Source organism: Solea solea, chromosome 8 (genome assembly GCF_958295425.1).
Source record: "Solea solea chromosome 8, fSolSol10.1, whole genome shotgun sequence".
Taxonomy (NCBI): Eukaryota; Metazoa; Chordata; class Actinopteri; order Pleuronectiformes; family Soleidae; genus Solea; species Solea solea.
Window position 1 is genome coordinate 2983727 of NC_081141.1, and position 22135 is coordinate 3005861.

A 22135-nucleotide genomic window follows, 5' to 3' on the forward strand; every position below is an offset into this window, starting at 1 on the left:
ACCGAGTCTGTCACTCAGCCTCTTCCCTCACCTTCTTTTCTCCTCTTCTGTCTTGACTGTCCTTCAGTTTACCAGAACACCTGCCAGCTGATAGCCTGACCCACACTCTTACTTCATGTTATTTCCCTTTTGTTTGTGAGAAGGAAATAAAAGGGGGAAAAAAAGAAGCAGCAGTAGCTGCTGCGTGTAGAGGTATTTCTAACTGCAGATCTGTGTGTGTATCAGGTCTAATGTACCTCGATATAAGTGAATGCTTTCACCTTCAGGTAACGCCAGGTGTCATAAGGAATATTCATCACCCTGGCAACAAGGAAATATATAGCAAACTTCCTAAAAATCCATCAAAAGCTTGTTGTGATACTCACTATTCTGCACAGTGTATATCACAAATAAACACCCCAATTGTGTCTAATATAGCTCAGAGGGATGGCTGGTGAGTTAAAAAAATCCACCTGTACCATTCCAGATTCCAGTTTATAAGAAAAAGTGAATGACTTCCTGCATACACATAGCAATGCAGTGTCCATCTATCTCTCTGCCATGCTTCCTACACTTGAGCTTCCTTCTTTCCCCCCGTTCCCCACTGAGCCGTTGCCTTCCCTGCGCACTGTTAATATAGGCGGGCTAGTACAATAAAGCAAGAAACGGCACTTTGGGGAGTTGCTGATGGTGGATGAATGTGGTCCTCGGTGGATAGAAATGGTCAGAATAGGTCACCGACCTCCTTTGATGCATCTGAAGAGTCGCATGGTAAGAAGCTGTGGAGTGTCGCTCGAGTCGCAGGACACAGGCCGCTGGCTGGGGACTCCCAGAATCGTCTATAGTCTCGCTCTTATTAGATTTCCCCCAGAAATGGTTTTCTTTCACTGCCCCGCTGAGAAGTAACTCTTCTACTTATCTCATCACTATTTATTAAGGGGGCCCCCTCTTGGGGATACAATCAGGTCTGAGGCAGGATGGATGGTTGAATGAGAGTAGACTCAGATTCAGGGGAGAAAAAGAGATGATAGAATATACTCTATACGCCCTCCATAGTTACTGCGTCATTTTCTCCCCTTTAACGTCCACAAAAGGCTCGTGGTGACATGGAATGGCATTATAGTCATGAACAGTTCTCTCTTATCTGACACAAGCACTTTTGTATTTGTACAGCTCAGTATGACGGACACTTGCCACAGTACTGACTTTTGTTTGACAACTATGAGTCGAGCTGCATCTTTACCTAGTTTGTGTAATATTCAGAACATTCATTCCCTGTTGTGGCTCAGTGGCTTCACAGGAAGAGGAGTTCAGGTTAGAGATGTTCCGATACCATTTTTTCCCTCCCGATAACGATTCCGATACTTGTGCTGTGGGTATTGGCCGATACGGAGTATCGATACCGATACCAGTGTGTTATAAAAAATATATCATAGGACACATCCATGACTGTGATATGATTATCATTCAGGTTAAACCCATTCAGGTAAAACATGAATGATCCAATCTTTTGTCCAGAGTGTTTGGTTTGCATTTTACTAAATGCAAGATTGAGAAATAAAAACACTGACAATTTCAAACGAGTGAAATGGAACGCCAATTAGGGCTATTAGGCGGAGACTCTTATTTTGTCCATCCTCTGATATAATTTCACAGTCAGTATAAGAACACTAATGATACCGGCTCTATAATGCATGAATTCACTTTGGCCAGGAATTAAATTGCAATTTAGGTAGAACAACATAAACATAAAAGAGTTTCAGAGAACGAAGAGGGGTTTTATACATAAAAAAAAAGATGGTGCTAACAGTGAATGAATGGCAGGCAGCAGTACAGATAAAGGGTATCATTAAGGGCATTACGGGGATAATAGCAAGTGAATATAGGCCATTTCTAATTCAGATGAAAGTGCAGTATATTACTTGTATGTCTGTTGAATATAGGATTATTGGGGGTGGGAAAAAGCAGAGAGAGATGTGCTTTCAAACGTACACAGATACGGTGATCTGAGTGTTTTATTTTGAAAACCTGATGTCGATGCCCTTTAAACTCAGCTTGACTGCGACGAGTGTAGGATAGCTTGACCACAGTCGGATAACCTCTTATTAAAGATCTTTTAATAAAGTAAGAATTAAGTATTCTCCAAGTATGGTAACGGCTGGTCGTAGGGCTACATGACAGTGAGCGCCCCCTACAGACCGGGAGCACTTCTGTTATTGAATATGCTGGTGTTTTGTCTCCTGCTTGTGTTTTGGGATTTGCGTGTGTTTTCGGTTTTTGCATCGTTTTGTTTTGCATCAGTTACTCTTTTTTTTTACTAAAACCATTTTTGGAGGTTTTGCAAAATAGCATATTCAGATGTCAAATCAGGTTTTTGTTCTTGCGATAAAGAAAAATATACACAGTGTGACTGAATTCGGCATGGCTTACAAAAGCAGCACTGCATTCCTCATATCAAATCTGACTGTCAATGCACAATAACAAAAATCTTTTTGTTTGTGGGCCATTGTATGTTGTTTTGTCAGAAGTAAGAGACAATAGCAAATCTCATGCTCTTCTGTTTTCTCAGATATTGGTAATCTGCTCTGCACTGGTTCCTTGAGACAAATTGACACTTTTGTAGCAGCTTCACAGCGGCAACAAGACTCTCCTTCTGAATAAGTTCTCACAAACTTTACTGCATAACATTGTCTCCTTGGTTTTCTTGCTTTTCTTTTTCTTTTCAAAGCGCTTTGTAAACTTGTTATTGTCATCACGTTGCTTCTATTTTTCCTCGACAGTCACTAGTCCTTTTTTATTTTTATAAAATATCTTTACATCTACTTGATGGGCACTTTATAACTCTCACGCACGAGATAATAAGTCGCATGTACATGCGCACGACTTAGTTCCTAAACAACGTATCTGTCATTTTACAGATCGTCTCACTGAAGAAAGAGGTGATCGTAATTGTTAACATGTTTGGCCGCTGTTGTCTGTTTTGATTCAACGTCAGATTTCCATCCATCCATTATTACAATTAATGTATTCTGGTCGATATCAGTTGGTTATGTTTGTAAATCCGCTCTATATTTGAAGGCTTGAATTCCCCGGTGTAGCTTGAATCTGATCTTTCATTAGCATCGACTCATTGGTTTTTAACCTGCAGGAAACTCGTACATTGCGCGGTAACAAGGCCAAACTGACCATTAAGTCAATAAAAGGCACGTCAACCACTCTCCTGCAACCGCTCTGTGAGCTCCGATATGGTCTGTTGAGTAATGACTGGTTTCCCTGTGAGACCCAACTGTGTTTAAAACATTCTGGAGCCTCACTGGAAGCCATTGATAGACATCCTGACCACTGAAGTGTAAAGAAACCAGATACAAGACCCTGCTGCTCCCGTTGGGACTTGAGGAGGAATGTGTAGGAGTTTTTGTGTTACAGTTGTGTGCTCACTGTCAGTATGTTCCCTCTCAGCACTTCCATCCATCCACCCAGGCTAAAACAATGGATGGTACATTCTGAAAGAAAAAGTCTGTCCTTGGATTAAAAGTACATTGTAAGCTTTTATTTTGTGATGTTCTGTGTATTTCTGGTATTCCAATTTGAAATGTTGTGATCTACTTTTGGTTAAACCACTGTTCCTTTATGTTTTTTCATAGATAAAATACAATTTCCTGCTGTTCCAGTACCCGCCCCCTCCTTTTTCAATAGTCATCTTCCTAAAGGAATCAAACTAGCTGTGTTTGCTGTAGCAACAATTCAATCATCTGCCTTTGCAAATCTGGAATGACATCCTGTCATAAAGAGATAAAGAATGAGCAAAGACGAATAGATGCTGTCAGTTTCTCTAAGCCTAAAAGCTTTGGACTATCATCCTCTTGTCAGGAGTATGAAACTGGGGAAGCAAAAGGAGAGAACCAGTCACAAAAGAGAGATAAGATGGTCTCATTCACACACAGTATTTGCTGGTGTTGTCAGGCGGAAGTTGTTGCAGTTCATCTCAGGTGGTACATGTTTAGAGAGATGGGAAAACTACATTGGTCGGTGTCATGTTATTTGGGCAAGTCGTAGGATTTATGGCTACATGGCTATTGCCGAGACTGACGGGGATCTTATCTCAAATAACAAAAACACTGTGTAATCTGAGATTTAAAATGGCATCCGGAGAAAATACTGTAGGCCAGGGTGGGTAGGCCAAAAGGGAAAATAGCTGGTGTTTTTTGGGCCATACGCAGAATTTCACAAAAATAAAAAGTAATAATAATGAAATAATTTGGCTAAAAATAAAAGGTTTATAGCAATTCTAGCAAATGTATTTCTACAATGACTACAATTTGCCAAACATACAGTATACCTTGTTTTTTCATATAATTTGACATAATTAATTATATAATTAAATCCAGACAGCAGCCAGTCCACTTTACAAGTGGGACAGAAGAACATGTGGCATTTTTTTTTTCGATCGACATAACGCCACTTGACTGTGTTGAAATGATGCTATAGTACAGTAAAACAAAGTTTCTGGATGCAAGGGCGCAGGGATTTTACAAGCATCAGTGAACGCATCACAGACAAGCAGAATATCGCAGAGAGAGAGAGCGAGAGAGCAGTTGATGTTCAATTTGATTCCTCTGTCGTCTGACGTCGCGCTCATGACTACACTCTCCAGTGACGACACTCTATGACCAATCAGTGGCTGGCAGTCTGTTAAGATCACATTTTAGTATCGGCTTGGCTCGCTTGGTACCAAAAAAAGCACCAGGTATCAGGTACTATCCCTAAAGGAAAAGCAACAAAAAAACAAGTACAATTCACTCAATCTGAGTAGTTCTCAACCATACTTACCTCAACCATCGTTTAAATGCCCATAAAACCATATAAAACAGGTTTTAACACTCAAAGAGCCCTTTAGAATCATGAGGACCAGCCGAAATGACCTCACAAGGTCAACATGTCCTTTTCAAAGATAGAGTTGAGTCCTCATACTACAACAGACATGTATATACACTCAAAGGATTATCCACATTAAGATTAGTGTGAAAGATTACTTTCTCTCTCTCACATGAGCACACACACAAGGATTCAGAGTGACCCTTTTATGTGGTGTTTTTCTTTATTCTTCTGAAGACGGGAAACATACAATCCTTCATACGACCCATTTTGGTTTCATATAAGACACCACATCAAAAAAAAAGGATGTTGACTGGAGGGCAGATATACTCATTGGCATACAGAGAGGCAATCACATGGGGAATGTTAAAGTGCAGCAACAAATTCAAGATGAAAGCAAAGTCCTATCTTTTGGTTTCATCTGCTAACCTTGTATGGCCCGGATGGGAGAATTGATTGGGTTCTCTGTAATGATTTCATTTTTATCCTCAAACCTGATATGTTGCTGTCCCCTCCACCGAATCACACCCCATAATTATACTTTACAGTCAACGTGTTGACACAGGCACTCGTGTTTGCACCAGTTGCCGTTTTCCTGTCCAGTGCCGATGTCGTGTAAAATAGCAAATTCATTGTTCGCTCACCCATTGTAGCTCACGATGCGTGTCGATCCTAAAATGAGACGTTTAGTTGTATTGGTATCACACTGTGACGCTGTGGCAGTGGAAAGCGATGTTGCATATATCACCCACAAAAAACTGAATGCAGAATCCCGCTGTTATTTTAAAGGTGCATTATCAAGAGAGTAATAAAACCGCACATAAGCTGATGCTAAACACTGTGCTTCTAACACATATGGACGTCTGCTCGTGTGCAAAGTTAGTTAGTAGCTAGTTGTCAAATACGTTTGCTATTATACAAACAGATTATACAGGAACAGGAAGGACGCAAGTGCACCTGGTTTTCAACGGGACTGGGAGATGGCCGTCTGATTGGAAAACTGCATGGTACATTTAAAGGAATACTTCACCGATTAGCATTTAGCTTTATATTACTAGAATAGGGCTAGTATTTTTGAAAATGTGTGCTTCCCAACCTCAGTTTCCCCTGAGTCGAGAAACATCTCCATTCTTTTCTTTGTTACGTGCCCACCAGTGACACTTGGTCCTGTTAGCATACAGTAACTGTTAGCAAAGATGGCGGACACTGTTTACATTCTGGGAATGAGGTCCCGTCCCCCTAAGTGTGGGTCTAAAAAGTGGGGTATTAGCGTTGCAGTTGCAAGCCCCGGACCAAGTGTCACTGGTGGGTACGTTACAAAAAAAAGATTGACGATATTTCTCAACTTGAGTCGAAATCGAGAAACATCTTCATTCTTTTTCTTTGTTTGTCCGCCATCTTTGCTAACAGCTACGCTAACAGGACCAAGTGTCACTGGTGGGCACGTAACAAAGAAAATAATGAAGATATTTCTCAACTCATGGGAAACTGAGGTTGGGAAGCACAGTTTTTCAAAAATACTAGCCCTATTCTAGTAATACAAAGCTAAATGCTAATCGGTGAAGCTTTCCTTTAATGGAAAAAGAAAGTGTGAGTTTTCTGAACAGTGCACTTGGCCCAGTTTTGTCTTGCTGTTTAAGTAGTAAATGTTTGGACTAATGCACTTGTGCCATGTACTTTAGATCAGGTTCAGGTTGGTAAAATAGGTCCCTTTCAGTATATCCTTTACAATAAGGGCTGCCTTTAAGGGAGCGTTTAATTCAAGCGCTTTTATCCCCTTTGACATGTTACACCTTTGTAGTTCACTGAGCCAAGGACACTGACAGTATAAATTTTGCAGCAGTCAAAGAAGCCTTTCTATAATGTCCCTTGTGTTTCCTGTGAGGTAAACGAGGGAGCGGAGTGGCGTACTGACGTCAGCGTGTTCATCACAGATGGCAGGAAAAAGTTCATCAAATTGTGAAACAAAAACACTAAATTAGCAGGTGTTGTGCTATATGTGTTTGGTTACTGGAACACGCATTTGATATAAGAAAACGAAAAAAACACTATGTGATCCAATCCGAGATAACAGCTGTGGCGTCTTTTGAAGACAACACATTGCGGGGGGAACCATCTGGATAATGGGATTCTAGTAAGTAAGTGATGGGATGAAAATCATTGTCTTTTCCGGATGCAGCTGCTGTGCGTGGATGAGCTGGCTATGTCCAATGATGAACTGAAATGAGGATCTTTTTCCGGTCTTTGTGCTTTACGCCATCATAAATGTGTGTCTCTTTCTCCACAGAGTTAAGTTGAAGGAAGGAGTGACATTTCTTGGAGCCCGTCCCAGCAACCCGACACAGTGGATCGTCAGCCAGGATGTGAGGAGCGAGGGCCACAGGGTGGTGACTCTGCACTGCCACAGGAAAGAGTCTGGCTATGATCAGCAAAGGTAAGCTTACTTTACATTGTTTCAAACATACTGTACATTTGTCTGTGGTTTACACTGGTTTTACTTTGATCTGAGATAATGAAGATCTAGGAAATGAGAATTTGCTGATCCATTCAAAATGACTTGAGAATTGGACATGCGCCATTGAGACACACAAACACTGACAATCTTTTTAAAATCCAGGTTTAATTGGGTTTTTAAGCTGTGTCAAATGACTGCTATTCATATGGATTTTACTGGGAGTCTACGATCCGGGTGAACACAGATTTCCTCTTCGTTTTCATTCGTTTTGGCCCAAGATGCAAATTCCTGTGTCATATCCAGTGCAACGCTATATGATGCGCATTCATCTTGTGGTTCTGAGCATAGCTATGAATGTTTTAGAAGTTGGGACATTATTGGGGACCAAAGAAAATGGTACAAGTCACCACCTCTGATTTATAATTGTCGCCGCTCTCCCTGGTATCGTTTTGTTGTTCTCTTCTTCCTCCAACTCGTTCTGTTTCTGGTGTATTTGTGATGTATGGGCAGCGCATGTATGGGTGGAATGGTGTTAGCTGGGTTCTTGGATCCCAGATACACCCGCTAAAGTTAATGTGAAAGAGGCTTAAATTACACATTTGACTCAACCTAAAAGCACTAGTATATGTCTGGTGGTGGTCGAATTTAATAGATATTGCAATATCCCGTCCTCTCTATGTCTTTTTTTTTTTTTTGCATACTTATTTTCTCAGCTGCCTGTGCGTGAGTAATTTTGGTCATATCCTATCTGCATTCATGTCCCTAAACTAATCTGGCAGGAGGGAAAGTGATTGCCAGCACTGGAAAAAAAAAAAAAGGTTGCTGTGTTAATTAACTGCTGATTGAAGACCTTTGTGTGTTTTAATGGTTTTCCTTCTCGGATCAGGACGTAGTTTTGATAAATCTAACTTTCTAGTGGCAGGTGTAATTTTATGGATTAGAGGCAGATTTGGGGCAGGAGAAAGCTTCACTTATTTTGCTCTCGCGCTTTTCGTTCCACTCCACAAATTCTAAACCACTCCCCGGAGAAAACACGACGCTTGACACCGCGACTGCAACTTTATAATCAAAGTTGTGCCGGGGTCATTTAAGTGTAGCGCGGTCTGTGAAACGTGCAATTTAAATCTGTGGGTTCGGTGATTTGTTTGGACATGCCGCTATTAGTGGAACCCTGGGAGGAATGATCACAGTGTAACTACAGTTCTACAGCACATAAAACAAAGATTTAGGTTTCATACAGTAGTTCGCCCTCGGATCTCAGCCGTGCTTTAACGTTGGTTTAACATTTTCACTTCACTCTGACAACTTTATTTTATTGACCCACATTTTCAAACATGCACTGCCTTGGGAAGTCAAAGTTGTGTCTTAATGTGTTACCAGATTCATTACATAATTACACTATTATACACTAACACTCCCAAGGATCTAATATTCAAAACCTGTTTGTGTGCGTGAGAGGTGTGAGCGGTGTGAGCAGTGCTGCAGCATATTCAGTAACACAAAAAAGGAAAAAGCTTTCCACAAGTGAACGGCAACACTTTGCAGCTGGCTCCTCCTTCGAGCCTCTCTCATCCTTTTATGATGATTGTTGAGATACACACACACACACAATGTTAAAGTAGTAAAATCATGCTTTATTGATTTACTAATTGAAGGAGCCAGAGACAAGAGTGAGCATATTCAGTTTAATCCTTGCTGTTTGGGCCATGCATGATGGGCTGCTACTTAAGCCCCACAGCTGTCAAAGTCCCCTCACAGAGCAGACTGAAGACGCCCTGAGATGGCTCCATAATACACAATGCTCCATATTTTCTTTTCGTCTCGTCCTCCCTGCTCCCAGTCGTTTCAGTGGCGCTCTTTTTAGAAGGGGATTAGACGTCGCTCTGTCATCTGTTGAGATGGCTTTTTATCCTCCTTTCTTCTCCTCACTACTTTCTCATATGGGAAAATAATGAGGTGTGTGTGAATACTGCGGGTCAACAAATGTGGAGCTATTTATTTAAAAGTTTATTGGGTTTTTTTAGCAACAGAAACTAAAACCTTTGAAATTACTTTAGCAAACTCAATTTTTTTTTATTATCTTACATTGCATACAGTATACAAAGCCAGAGACACTACTTCCTCTCCTCCGTCCTGTGGTGTCCCGCAGGGTTCAGTTTTGGGCCCACTTCTGTTCTCTCTACTGTATACGGCATATGCTGTATACCTGTGGGACAGATCGTAAACAGTTTTAATATCACACAGCACATGTACGCAGGTGATTCACAACTCCGTTTGAATTTCAAACTCAAGGAGACGTCAAGGCTCTGCCATCAAAGACTGAATGGCAGGACGTTTCTTCCAATTTTAACACAGACAAGAAAGAGGTTTGAATTCTTGCTTCAGGCAATATTTACGCTGGAGATTAAACAAAAAATATTGAGCCTTTCTCATCTGCTGTCTGTTCAAGATAAAGAAACCTAGGGGGGACATTTGACAAGTCCCTGTCATTTGACACACATTATCTAAATCATCTTCCATCTCTGTGGTGTCTTATACACAACTCGAGATGCTGCTTGATGCTTTCATCTCTCCCTGCATCAACTACTGTAATGCACTTTTCTCCTCCCTTCATAGGTCTGTCCTCTAAAATGTGGAATGCCTTACTCAACCATCTTAAGTTTGCTGTCTCAGTATTTGTTTTGAAAGACAGTTGAAGACCCACGCATTTAAACAAACTTTCTTGTATCTCGCGTGTTGATGTTTTTATTGGACTTTGGAATACGACCATGTTGTTTGTGTTCTTTGTCTGTGAAAAGAGCTGTGTGGATTTAATTTGACTTATTTCTTGTAAAAGAGTTTATGTGAACAATTTAATTTCATCATCCCCTTACCATTTGAATATGGCTAGAGATAAATGGCCCATAAAACACTGGTAGATACTGGTATTTTGATTTTAGGCGCATCAATGCAAAGAACAGATAAGAACTTTCATATATTTAATGTTAATTAAGGGTGGGTCGAAAAAAATATTATTATTTTATTATTTGTTATATATTATATTAACTAGCATAATGAATGGAAACAGTTAAAAGTGGCAATTTATCAGTATTATCTTTTATCCAGAGTTTTTGAAAAAACATTTTTTTTTAGTTTCATTTGTAGCAAAAAAAAAATCACTGTTTGAGAGGCTCTGTTCATTTTTTTTTTTACCCAACATTTTATTTTTCCTTTTAGCACTAGTTCAGTGAACTCTGAGGAGGCAAAGGTAAAAAAAAAACAAAAAACACCTTATTTTCTACCTGACTAACTGATTTTATGTATTTGTTTAGCACATTTCATACACGGGGGCAACTCAATATGCTTTAAACAAAAACAGTAAAAAGATACAAATGGAATTGGCAACCAAGTATCATAATACAATCAAATTATGACAACAGCGTATCATCGCAGCCACACTCCCCATTTTCAGTAATTTCTATGAAAATCGGTTTAGCACTGAATACACATACAAACACACACATACACACACTTTGTTCAGACAGAAATGGATCACTGCTGGTGGACCTTGGACTGGACCTGAGTGTCACTGAATAATATCTGCGGTCACCTCTAATTGAAGCATTTGTGTGTGCAGCCACAGTGTACGCATGCACGGTGAGCACTGCGTCACCGACGGGTCAGGTGTTCTCAGAGAGCAGGTTCAGTCACTGACTCTGTGCTGTTTCCTCTGAACCGCAGCAGGATTACTACACACTTGTCGTCCATTTCTGCCTCCTGCTATTTAAGCTCCAATATAATATACATTTTTGACGTAAATTTAATCACGCATTCTTTTCTAGACACAAGACATATTTTGATTATGTTTCTTGACCAAGCCGACACCCGTACCTGCACACTTTCCCCCCGACTGGTGACATGTAGATTAATAAAAGCAATACTGAGGTGACAGTTTTTAATCAAGGGGTGCAACGGCATAAAGACACTTTATGCTTTTTGTCAGGAAATAATAGCACTCCATTCACCCTGAAGTAAGCGCCACCAAAACAGTCAGTTCTTTTGTCGTGACGTGTTTTGATGAAAAGTCTGATCTGCTTCAGCTGTGCCGAAAGATGGGTCACGCATAGTGAAGATGCACAATTTCAATTCAATTTTATTTGTACGGCGCCGAATCACAACATACATTATCTCAATTACTATTTTGATAATCGATTAATCTGTCGATTACTCTCTCCCTCAACAAAAGGGTAACGCAATTAATATATATTTGACCAGATATTGTGTCTGGTACGAAGAAATTAAGGATTTGCGTTAAACGTTATGTTATTCAGCTAATTATCGTCAAATGTACCATTTTCGACAAATTTGTGTCCCTTTTGATGGACAAAATCAGGATTTCAGGCCAATTTAAAAACAAACTGAATGGACAGAAATACCCCCCAGCATCTACCTCGACTGGTTGGGGTGAAAGGAAAAATGGGGATTAGCAGGTTTGTGTGAAGCTGGTAAAAAAAAGGCAATGGACACCATTGACATTGCAAAAATAGAGGAGATGGAAGATTAAATATTTGTGTTCACCCAGGTCTTAATGTTCCCAGTGATGCTGAACGGTGCTGGAGCTAATATCAACCCGTGTATTGCAGAATCATTTGACCTGGTGTAACAGGCCATAGTATTCTCCCAGTCCAGAATAAACCCGGGGTTAAAGTGGCCTATGCTAGATTATACCCTGGGTTTATTATGGCCTATAGGCCGCTTTAACCCCATAGTATAAATTAGCCTAAACCAGACTATAGCCCTCATGTGTAAAGAGGTTTTTCTTGTATTTACACAAGAATGACTCACAACAATCCGCCACAAAAAGCTAATTTCAAGATCATGTTTTATTTTTTGGCTAAAATATAGATTATTCCAGGGTAAATATGTGTTCCTGTTCCTGTTTATAAATATTAGTGAGTGAATTTACTGTGAAAATACAATCAAAATCACCTAACTCTGGCCTATAGGCCAATTTGGCCAGTTACACTGGGAGTAAATGCCGATTAAACATATTTTCACTGGTTAAATAACCCCCAAAAACTCTGGGATTGTTTTGTTTTTTTTACCATTGGGAATTGGGTATATGTTCATGTTTTGGAATATTCATCAAGTGATCAACCATAAGCTACGCTGCTTTTCAAGGGTATACATGTATTCGGTTAAACTCTATAAGAGGCAGGTCAAATCTTAACTATAAGCACTGTCAAGGATTCTCCATATGCTGAAAATTTGATGTATTTATTTACCAAAAATTATAATGAAGAAATAGATTTTCCAGATATAAGCTACAAAGTTCAACATAATGTCAGAATACAGCGTACTGTAGCTTCAGCTTCTCCATTGATTAAATAATAATAACAATAATTTGTGGCAGTCGTCTTGTTGGATATCTTCCTGTCATTTCTGTGACAGGTGGATATTTTCAGCGATGCTGCTACAGTACATCAAAGAAAAGTGGGTCCTTCTAGAAGAGGACAAAATTGTTATGTGGCGTCTGTGCATCGGCTGAAGTGCACTTTGGTAGATTGGAAAGTTCACTCCGTCACAATTAAAAGGGAGCCCTTTCAAAACAAAAGCAGTCCTGCTTCCTCAGCATGTCATATACGCCGTAAGTGAAGTCCTCCGTAAAAGTGCAGTGACTTGGCCTTGGTAGTTCATTAAGACTGTCTGGGTGCAGATGGATATCTCTTGTGAGCGACTTCTTCATTAATCCCCCACACTGCACCGAGCAGATACATCACACGCAGTCCACTCAATAATGCAACCCCACAGGAGAGAGACCGTGGAAGTTGGGAAGGGCGAAGGCAGCAGGTTGCCACGTGTTCACTTTTAAAAAGGTCTCCCCTCCGCCCAAATTCTAATCAGTCTCATTGCGGCTTGTTTACATGGTTTGAAATCTGTGAAACACTGAGTTCAGCATCAATCGTTATACTTGAACTTGCCCAGAGCGGTCTCCAGCAGTGGAAAGAACATCAACGTTAAATCTTTGTCCTTCTTTTCAATATAAGATAAGATAAAATAAACTTTATTTATCCCTCATTGGGGAAATTCGGCACAATTATACAACACGAGTAAAGCAAGGGTTAAAGAAAGGTAAAACAGAAAAAGAACTGTGGTCTATGGACATTATATACATGGAATTGAGGCATAGATGCATTTAGCTGGTAATGCCGAGTCAGCATCTCCAACTATATTGTTCATGTTTATAATAATAATAATTGTCAGTTGGCCTTAACTCAACAGGAAATAGGCCTTTTTGAATTTGGCGTCCATCTTGGCGATTTGCACGCTTCAAACTCGTCCAAGCTCGTTTATCGTACGGACATAACAAATGTGACAATTTGTACTGGACACATCAAAGGCAAAACATTATCGAAAAGGTTTTGTGCATTCAGCCGTCGGACGTTTGGTTGATTTCGACCATTCGCCACGAAACAGGAAGTGCCCTACAATTTTGCCATACATTGACTGATCGCCTCGAAACTTCACACGTGACACAAGAGGCCGACCCTGAACACGTATATGGAGGCAAACACAAACATAAAAGTCCACTGTAACCATGGCCTCAACAGAAAGTCGGCCTTTTTGAATTTTGGCGTCCATTTTGGCCATTTGCACCTTACTTAAATGAGTTAGACATATCAAAGTCGCAAAGTTGCCCTCCCCAACTTGCGTGGGGACGCTTGCATCTGGATGCGAAGGCCCTGTAATGACTGCGTGAAGTCCTAGTTTATTTTGTCGATGTGATGGATTGTCTCATTTATTGATAATTAACCTGTCAAGTTCAAAACAGTTAAGTTTAAAAGCGGGGGAACTTGCAGTTGCCAATTATTCACCCGTAAACTACATTTAAAAAGTGGACATAGTCCCCTTAGTTTTCTGGCTGATGATGACCCAGACTTAAGAATATATTGAATAGTCAGCAGGGGACAACTCTGCAAAAACAAGTTTTTTGAATGAAAGTCTATGGGAAAATGAGTCTCACAGCTTCTCACTGGATTTATAACATCAGTGAACATTTTCTTGAGGAGATAAAAGCGATTGATATCTCCTACAATAGAATAGTAAGTCAGTTTTGTAAGTTATGTTCCCATTTAGTAATTAGAAATTGCAGGCGATGTCTCTGAACTGCTGTTTGAGACTTCATCATGGCGTTGTCCAAATCACAAATCTTCATGTTTGAAAAAGAAGCAGCGCTGATCAGGGGCTGTCGTATAATATTGTGTTGTAAACACGACGACGGCTGAAGCTTCTGCCAAGCGACCGTCACCATCAAGAAACTATGTTCAGTGGCAAAGATGACTTACATAAAGTATAGCACCTATAGTGTTATAAAATTCAGTATAAGTAAGTCCATTAATTTCACTATAAAAATACATGACTTTGACTCTAACGTGGACTTGTAAATCTCATCATTGGGAATGGTTAGGATCCCATAGGGGGAAAAAAAATATCATAGAGATTTGGCAGCGACCTCACAATTTATCTCAATTTCAAAGTCTGGAGGACATTTATGAACATAATTATTTATAGGATGAGACATTAACTGCAAAACCAGAATGAAATAGACGACCCAAGACAGGTATGTTAGTCCTCGAGGCCTCTGAGAAACACTGATTGGCTTTATTTAACGGCAAGTAATATGTACCCAACTGAGCCCGAGAGCCAGACACAGCTAAAGTAGCTGAAGCTAGTCATCATCAAAATTCCAGACTCATCATTGATGACCTTCTTCTTGATAAGCTCTTGTTGAAGTGTAACCACTGGTAATCACTGGACATAATCCAACCATTGGGGTTTATTTATTTTGAGACGATGAACTGTGGATGACTGCAATAGTCTGTTGTGTTGCGTTCACTGTCCCGTCGTAAAACAGTAAACTCCAGTTTTAAACAGAAATACTCATATAGAGTTGTTTACCCTGGAATTCTTTAATGAAGCAGTTACAGAAACGTCATTTGAATTCACCATATTTTACTCAATGTTAAACTAAAAGAATTGACATTCAGAATTGACAAAACTGGCCAGAGCCTGACAATCATTTCTGGATTTATGTTCAAAACATCAGTGTTATTTATTTATTTATTTATTTATTTATTTATTCATTCATTCAAAAGTGCAGCTGCCCTGAGAATAACCCCTGAGAAAGATACAGAGGCATTAGTGCTACATAACACTGCATACATCAGGCCAGAAATGAAACGGCCCAATTACATTATTTTTTTAGGAGCCAACCGGATTTTCAACTTGACAATCTTAATGCCAACTCCCTTTGTAATGAGTCAGTGGATTATTTTTTTTACTAAAAACTCTCCTCTCTAGGCCCTGTCACTTTCAATTACACAGCCATCCACTCTGCTCGGTTTTCTTGTTCATCTCCTAATAATAATAATAGAAATGACGTGCAATCAGTGCTGTTGTGTCACAGCTCTTACTACGGATTTTCTTTCCTCTATTAAGATGCAGCAGACCCTGGAAGTGTGATTCATTTCTCCAGTGTAAAGTCGATGAGAAAGGAACATTAAAATTGCAAATATGGGGAATAAGTGTGGCTGAGGTTTTCTTTTATCAGGGCCCCGAGCAGAGATGTGACATATTCTGTGTCCCGGGACAGCCAGCTGCTTACAGCACTGAGCACTGATTACATCTGACTGTTCTGGCTGTTCCTCTATTCCACTGACTATTCTAATGACTCCTTGCATTTGAACACTAGGAGCCCTGGAAGGGACATAGGCGGACTCTCTTGTGGGTTTTAGGAAAGTACACGTGCGCTTTACTAAAGTGCATGCATGTTTTACTAAAGCGCATGCGCAAGATAATAAGTCACACGTACGCTTGACTAATTTGCGTGTGCAAGATAGTAAAGCACTTGAGATATTGAAGCGCACGTGCGACTTAGTAGGCTCCGTAGTTCCCTGTTGTGAAGCGTTTGGACCCGGAAATCATATTTTAAAAAGGGTGTTACATGAGATTTAATAGCTGGATATACACGTTGCCTGTTTCCGCTAACGCAGGATGTTTACAGTTGCTATGCCAACAAGTGAACGCTGCCGGTAGCACATTAAGTCAAATGCCAGATCAATAAACACCCCTAAAATGACAATTTGGCACAAGTATATAAAATCAACACTAACCATCAACAGCCATTACCCTAAGGACCTTAACAATTGTATTGTCACAAGTTGAGATATAATATTTAGGAATATAAATGCGTAGATCCATTTGGAGTTATGCTAGCTTAAATGAGGGTTGTTTCCACTCTAGGGCCGTGTGCGACTTATTATCTCGCATATGCGACTTAATGAAGCACATGCGACTTAGTAAAGCGCACATGTGACTTAGTAAAGCGTACATGCGATTTAGTAAAGTGTGTGCGACTTATTATCTTGCGCGCGACTTATCTCGCGTGTACGAATGATCTCGCGCGTGTGACTTAGTAAAGCGTGTGCCACTTATTATCTCGCGAGTGTGACTTAGTAAAGCGTGTGCGACTTATTATCTCGCGTGTGTGACTTAGTAAAGCGTGTGCCACTTATTATCTTGCGCGTGTGACTTAGTAAAGCGTGTGCGACTTATTATCTCGCGCGCGACTTATCTCGCATGTGCAACTTAGTAAAGCGTGTGCGACTTATTATCTTGCCCGCTTTAGTAAGTACGCTTAGTAAAGCCCACATGCGACTTATTATCTCACGCATGCGACTTAGTAAAGCCCGAGTGACTTATTATCAAAAAAAAATTGCGTCTATGTCACCTCCAGGGCTCCGTAGAACACAGGTGTCAGGAAAACTGTAACGTGTACATATTAGGCAACGTTGCTAAGGTAACCCGTGTCAGCTTTATTGCCACATCACACTGCCTCATCATGAAAAGCCTCTCTGTATTATAAGGGATGGATGTGATGTTGCGTGGTGGTGAGCTCACAGTCATGTCACGCCACAATGGATCACGTCCAGGGAAATGTGGTAGTGGCCAGCACTGTGTCATAGTTAATGCACGGAGAGAGAGAGACAGATTGTAGTTTGCATGTGTGTCCCAGTGAGTTCATGTGTTGCAGATTTATCAAAGGTTTATGAGTGAATATCCTGCTCTTAGATGTTAATCCCCCAGAGGATTAGATTGTGGCCGCCAGTGTTTGGGAGCTACATTATCTTTTTTTTTCCCCAGCAGTTACTTTCATTAATAGGTCCCTTAAATAAAGCACTGTTGTGTTTTAATTTTATGTCATTTTTTTTGTTCATAACTTTTAAATCTCGCTCTGACATTAAGTCACGACACATTAAATCAACACCTAGTGCACTTTGCATTACCGTAATTATGCGACGGTTTGTGCTGTCGGGGGAAAAAAAACGGAGAACTTGCACGTCAAAGCCAACGTGTGGCTATTACGGTAATGTCACTCACACTGTTGCAGGAAGCCAGCAAATCAGCGTCTTTGTCACCAGAGTGGAGAGAGTCAAACAGATTATTAAATATGTTATACTGTTTCAACTTCAGTTTTTTCCTTCATTTTAAATTGTTAATACACTATTTTAACATGCAGTAAACTGTAAATAACTGCCAGATAGTTACAGTCCAAAAGGCCAGGCAGACATTTTGAGGCTTAGGTGTTAAAGGGAACAACAGACAATACGACGCAGTGTCATAGAAAACTGTATAATACTGTATATAGTTCAAAAGATGATTGCATTTCAACAATTAATATTTAAACATTTATCACGACTTTTGCACAACCTTCCAAAGTGGGTCGGGGGGGACAGTGACAATAACAACGGTTCACACTGGAATATCAGCTGCTCCTCTCTCCTCTCCACACACACAGTGAGCTGCAGGACTTTACTGCGAGGCTTTGCCTCTCGGCAAATATGCAGCTCGCGTCTTCACAGAAAACAATATTTTCGAACGAGCTTTGAACCTCGGCCCGTTTGACATTTGTAACTAAAACCGCGTCTTTACACCGCGACTGCTCGACCCGGGGGAGGATATACTGAATGTAGAGAGTGAGAGTGAACATGGAGCAGTGAAGTACACAGAGGTTATGATGTTCAAAAAAGAAGCACACACACGCACAGTTCCTGGTTGTGCCTCATTAGGACCAGGTTTTAGTCTCCATGAGGACGACTGGTGCGGACAAGGTCAGTGTTTATGCGAGAGAAAGTTCTGCAACTCTCAGACACAGAGAATTCAGTTCACAATCAACATTACATCCATCAACAATATCATTTTAACTTTGTTTGTACTTTGATTTGTTTTTGCTTTTATTTTACATTATATGATAAAAATCGAAAAAAAAATGTGCAATTTCATAGCAAAAAATGCCTTAAAAACTCTTCAAAATGCATCGCAAATTGATGAAAAACCTACTGCCAAATCATTATGGTGGCACCGAAATCACAAAAACAGCCCACGGGATCCTGGAAGGCCTGGTTCATCATTAACGATGAATAATAACAACAACAAACATTGTACATTGTCTGCATGAAATAAAACAATGAGGCTCTTGCTTGAAAAAGATGCTCGTGTGGGCCTGTCGTGCTGCAGCAAACACCCTCGCTGATGGCATTGATGTGCCTGGAATATAATCTGGATATGTTTCCTTTTTTTTAATACTGTTTCACTGCTGTCAGATGCACGTGAAGGAACGCGGTGGCTGTCGACGCGTAATCTGTAGCAGCTCGGAGGCCACTTCATTTCACCTCACCTTTGTTTCCCTGCTCGTATAAAGTCACACAGCATGTGAGGTTTCACTCACTTAAATTCTTAATTTCTCACTTAATTAAGTAATCATTCAAATCCATTATGGAAACAACAAAGGTTTTAGGTCTATGTTTTTATGTAATAAACAAGGAAGACCTTGTTTATTATTAACACTTTTGTTTTTATAGGACAACATACACGGTATTAGATTTATGTCAATATTTTCAAACTTTGAAGCCCTTGAGGTGACATAGATGAAATTTTTTTTGTACCTCGCACGCGCGCTTTATACCTCGCTTTACTAAATTGTAAGTCACACACGCAAGATACTAAAGTGAACGTGAATTAGACGGAATTTATACCTGCCCTGCTTACGATAGCTTTATACCTTGCACACGCGCTTTATACCTCGCACGCACGCTTTATAACTCGCAACTCGCACACACGCTTTATACCTCGCACGTGTGGTTTATGTCACACACACTTTATACCTCGCATGCGCGCTTCAAAACTCGCACGCACGCTTTATAACTCACATGCACGCTTTATAACTCGCATGCACGCTTTATAACTCGCACGCACGCTTTATAACTCGCACGCACGCTTTATACCTCACACGCGCGCTTTATGCCCCGCACACTCGCTTTATACCGCGCATGTGCGCTTTATAACTCGCACACGCGTTTTACTAAATTATAAGTTGCACAAGCGAGATACTAAAGTGCATGTGCGACTTATAATTTAGTAAAGCGCATGCGCGAGATAATACGTAAGTCACACACGCCTTTTACTAAAGCGCACGTACGACTTATATTTTAGTAAAGCGCATGCGCGAGATAATAAGTCACACGCACTTTTTACTAAAGCGCACGCGCAAGATACTAAAGCGCACGTACGACTTATAACTTAGTAAAGCGAATGCGCGAGATAATAAGTCACACACACCTTTTACTAAAGCGCATACGCAAGATACTATAGCGCACGTACGACTTATAACTTAGTAAAGCGAATGCGCGAGATAATAAGTCACACGCACGTTTTACTAAAGCGCACGTGCGAGATAATAAGTCGCATGCGCGCAAGATATTAAAGCTAAAAGAAGCTGACACAGCTGAATGCGTTCGGTACTTAATAGCTAGATAACTACACATTCTTAACTTGTAATATGTAACTTTAATACAGAAATAGGCTACAATACCTGACCACTCTTTGGAGAGGAGCGCCGAAGAACAGGCAGGCACTTTCTTTGGGCGAAAACCTTGCACAACTGAGCCGTCAGGCAGCAGCGGGACAGCGTAGCACGTGCTCTACTATCTCGCACGCGCGCTTTACTAAATTATAAGTCGCACGCACACTAAAGTATCTCACACTTTAGTATCTCTCGCTTTAAAAAAAAAAGTGTATTTTATTGTTTGAAAATACACTTGTTCTTTGCGAAGCAGCCTGCTGATTGGCTACTGAGTCTTGGAGTGACAGCTCAATGGACCGGGAGTAGTCATGGGCTTGGAGTCGCTGTCCGTCTGCAACTTATAATTGTGTCTAATGTTTGTCGGATTCTAAATGTTATATATTTACAATTATTTTGTCGGATGTTGATAGGGGGGAAACTTGGGGAACCTTTGAGCTGTTGCTCCAAAACTCAGTAATCAGCCAATCAGCATGCAGCTTCCTAAGGCCCCGCCCATTCTTTGTCAGAATCACAAACAAAAAACAAAGAACACATCAGTGTATTTTCAAACGATAAAATACGATGTTTTTGAACGATTAATTTGATAATTTATTTGCTTCTTAAAAAGTATAAACTAAAAACTATTTCCCCCCTACCTACTAGATGTTTGTTTACCTTTTGTATAACATATATATTACATCATTTAGAAATTACTTTACGTCACAGCCACACGGATCAGCCCAAACAAAACAAATCACAGCGTGACTTTGTTTCATATTTGCCGTAAATCCATGACTGTAGCCACTGCACAACTTTCCCAACGGCATCAGAGCAGACAGAGACTGGCGGTAAAATGAGAATTGTTGCTGTGCTCACTGAAGGAAGCACCGGGAGGCAAAGTGTGTTGACATGGAAACATGACTTTGTCTCCTGGCATCTTGACAAACACACACTGTGTCTTGTGTGTTGAATAAGCGAGGGTGTTTTCCCTCATTCAGCTCTGCGCCTCTGAATAAACCAAGTTTAATAACGACACTCAAATTTGACTCAGAAACTCCCTCTCCAAGGATTTATCTAAATGAATAGGCAGTGGCCTGCAGTTGGCTCCAATTAACCTCAGTTTAACTTGGCCATCAAGATGATTGGCTTTTAAACTAAAGCTTATTCCACCTAAAGAAAGTCCTGGTCCGGTGACAACGCTGCCTCGTTTCTGTAACCTGCACAGAAGAAAATAATCAAATGAGCCTATTAAAAGATGGCAGTAAAGGGAGGCATGGAAGCAGCAGTTGGAGGAAAGAAAAGGGTGCACATGCACAGAGGGAAGAATATTGAAGTGCACAAATGGGCAGAACCCTGCTTCCAATAAGCACCAGATTCAGTCAAGCAGAAGACAAACAGGCAACAGTGCGAGTCACATCCACTTCCTTGCACGATGACACGTACGGGTGCAAACGCTGACAAGCAATCTTTCGCTGCCTTCCGTTATCACGCGTAGCAGGAAAACAGGTGAAAGCCGAACTCAGTCGCGCTGATAACGTGCAGAGAAAAGTAGGATTCCAACTCGGGCACTGTTAAGCGGGACTTACCAGCTCTGACGTGTAATCAGGCGGTGTGTACATCCCGCGGGAATCAGCAGCTGGGCCCAAAGCGCCACAGTCCGGCCGGACTGGCTCTAGATGAGATGCCACATTCTGTGCATGTCACCTCCTTCACCACCCACACATGTACACAAACCGTCGGATTCATGCGTGTTGTTAGAGCGATGGTCAAGGCTCTACCTCAGGTGAGAGTGAAGTGTGGAGTGCAGGTGTGAGGTGACTTTACGACCTGCCGTTCCATGCACATGATTTACTATCATCAGGAGTCCTCGATGCGTGTGCTTCACGTGGATGACACGGCCACACAAGCATCATTGTCATGTAAAATAAGCAGCTTAGGCAGTCGGA

General features: G+C 40.8%; 1 protein-coding gene across 3 annotated transcripts in view; it reads left to right on the forward strand.

Moving 5' to 3' along the window:
- Positions 1 to 22135, forward strand: part of si:dkeyp-14d3.1 (transmembrane protein 132C) — a 140589-nt gene that overhangs the window by 67044 nt on the left and 51410 nt on the right. For all 3 annotated transcript variants that reach the window (XM_058637255.1, XM_058637256.1, XM_058637254.1), the window contains one exon: positions 7142 to 7288. In XM_058637255.1, the coding sequence (XP_058493238.1) occupies positions 7142 to 7288 (147 nt within the window). The remainder of the gene's footprint in view (positions 1 to 7141; positions 7289 to 22135) is intronic.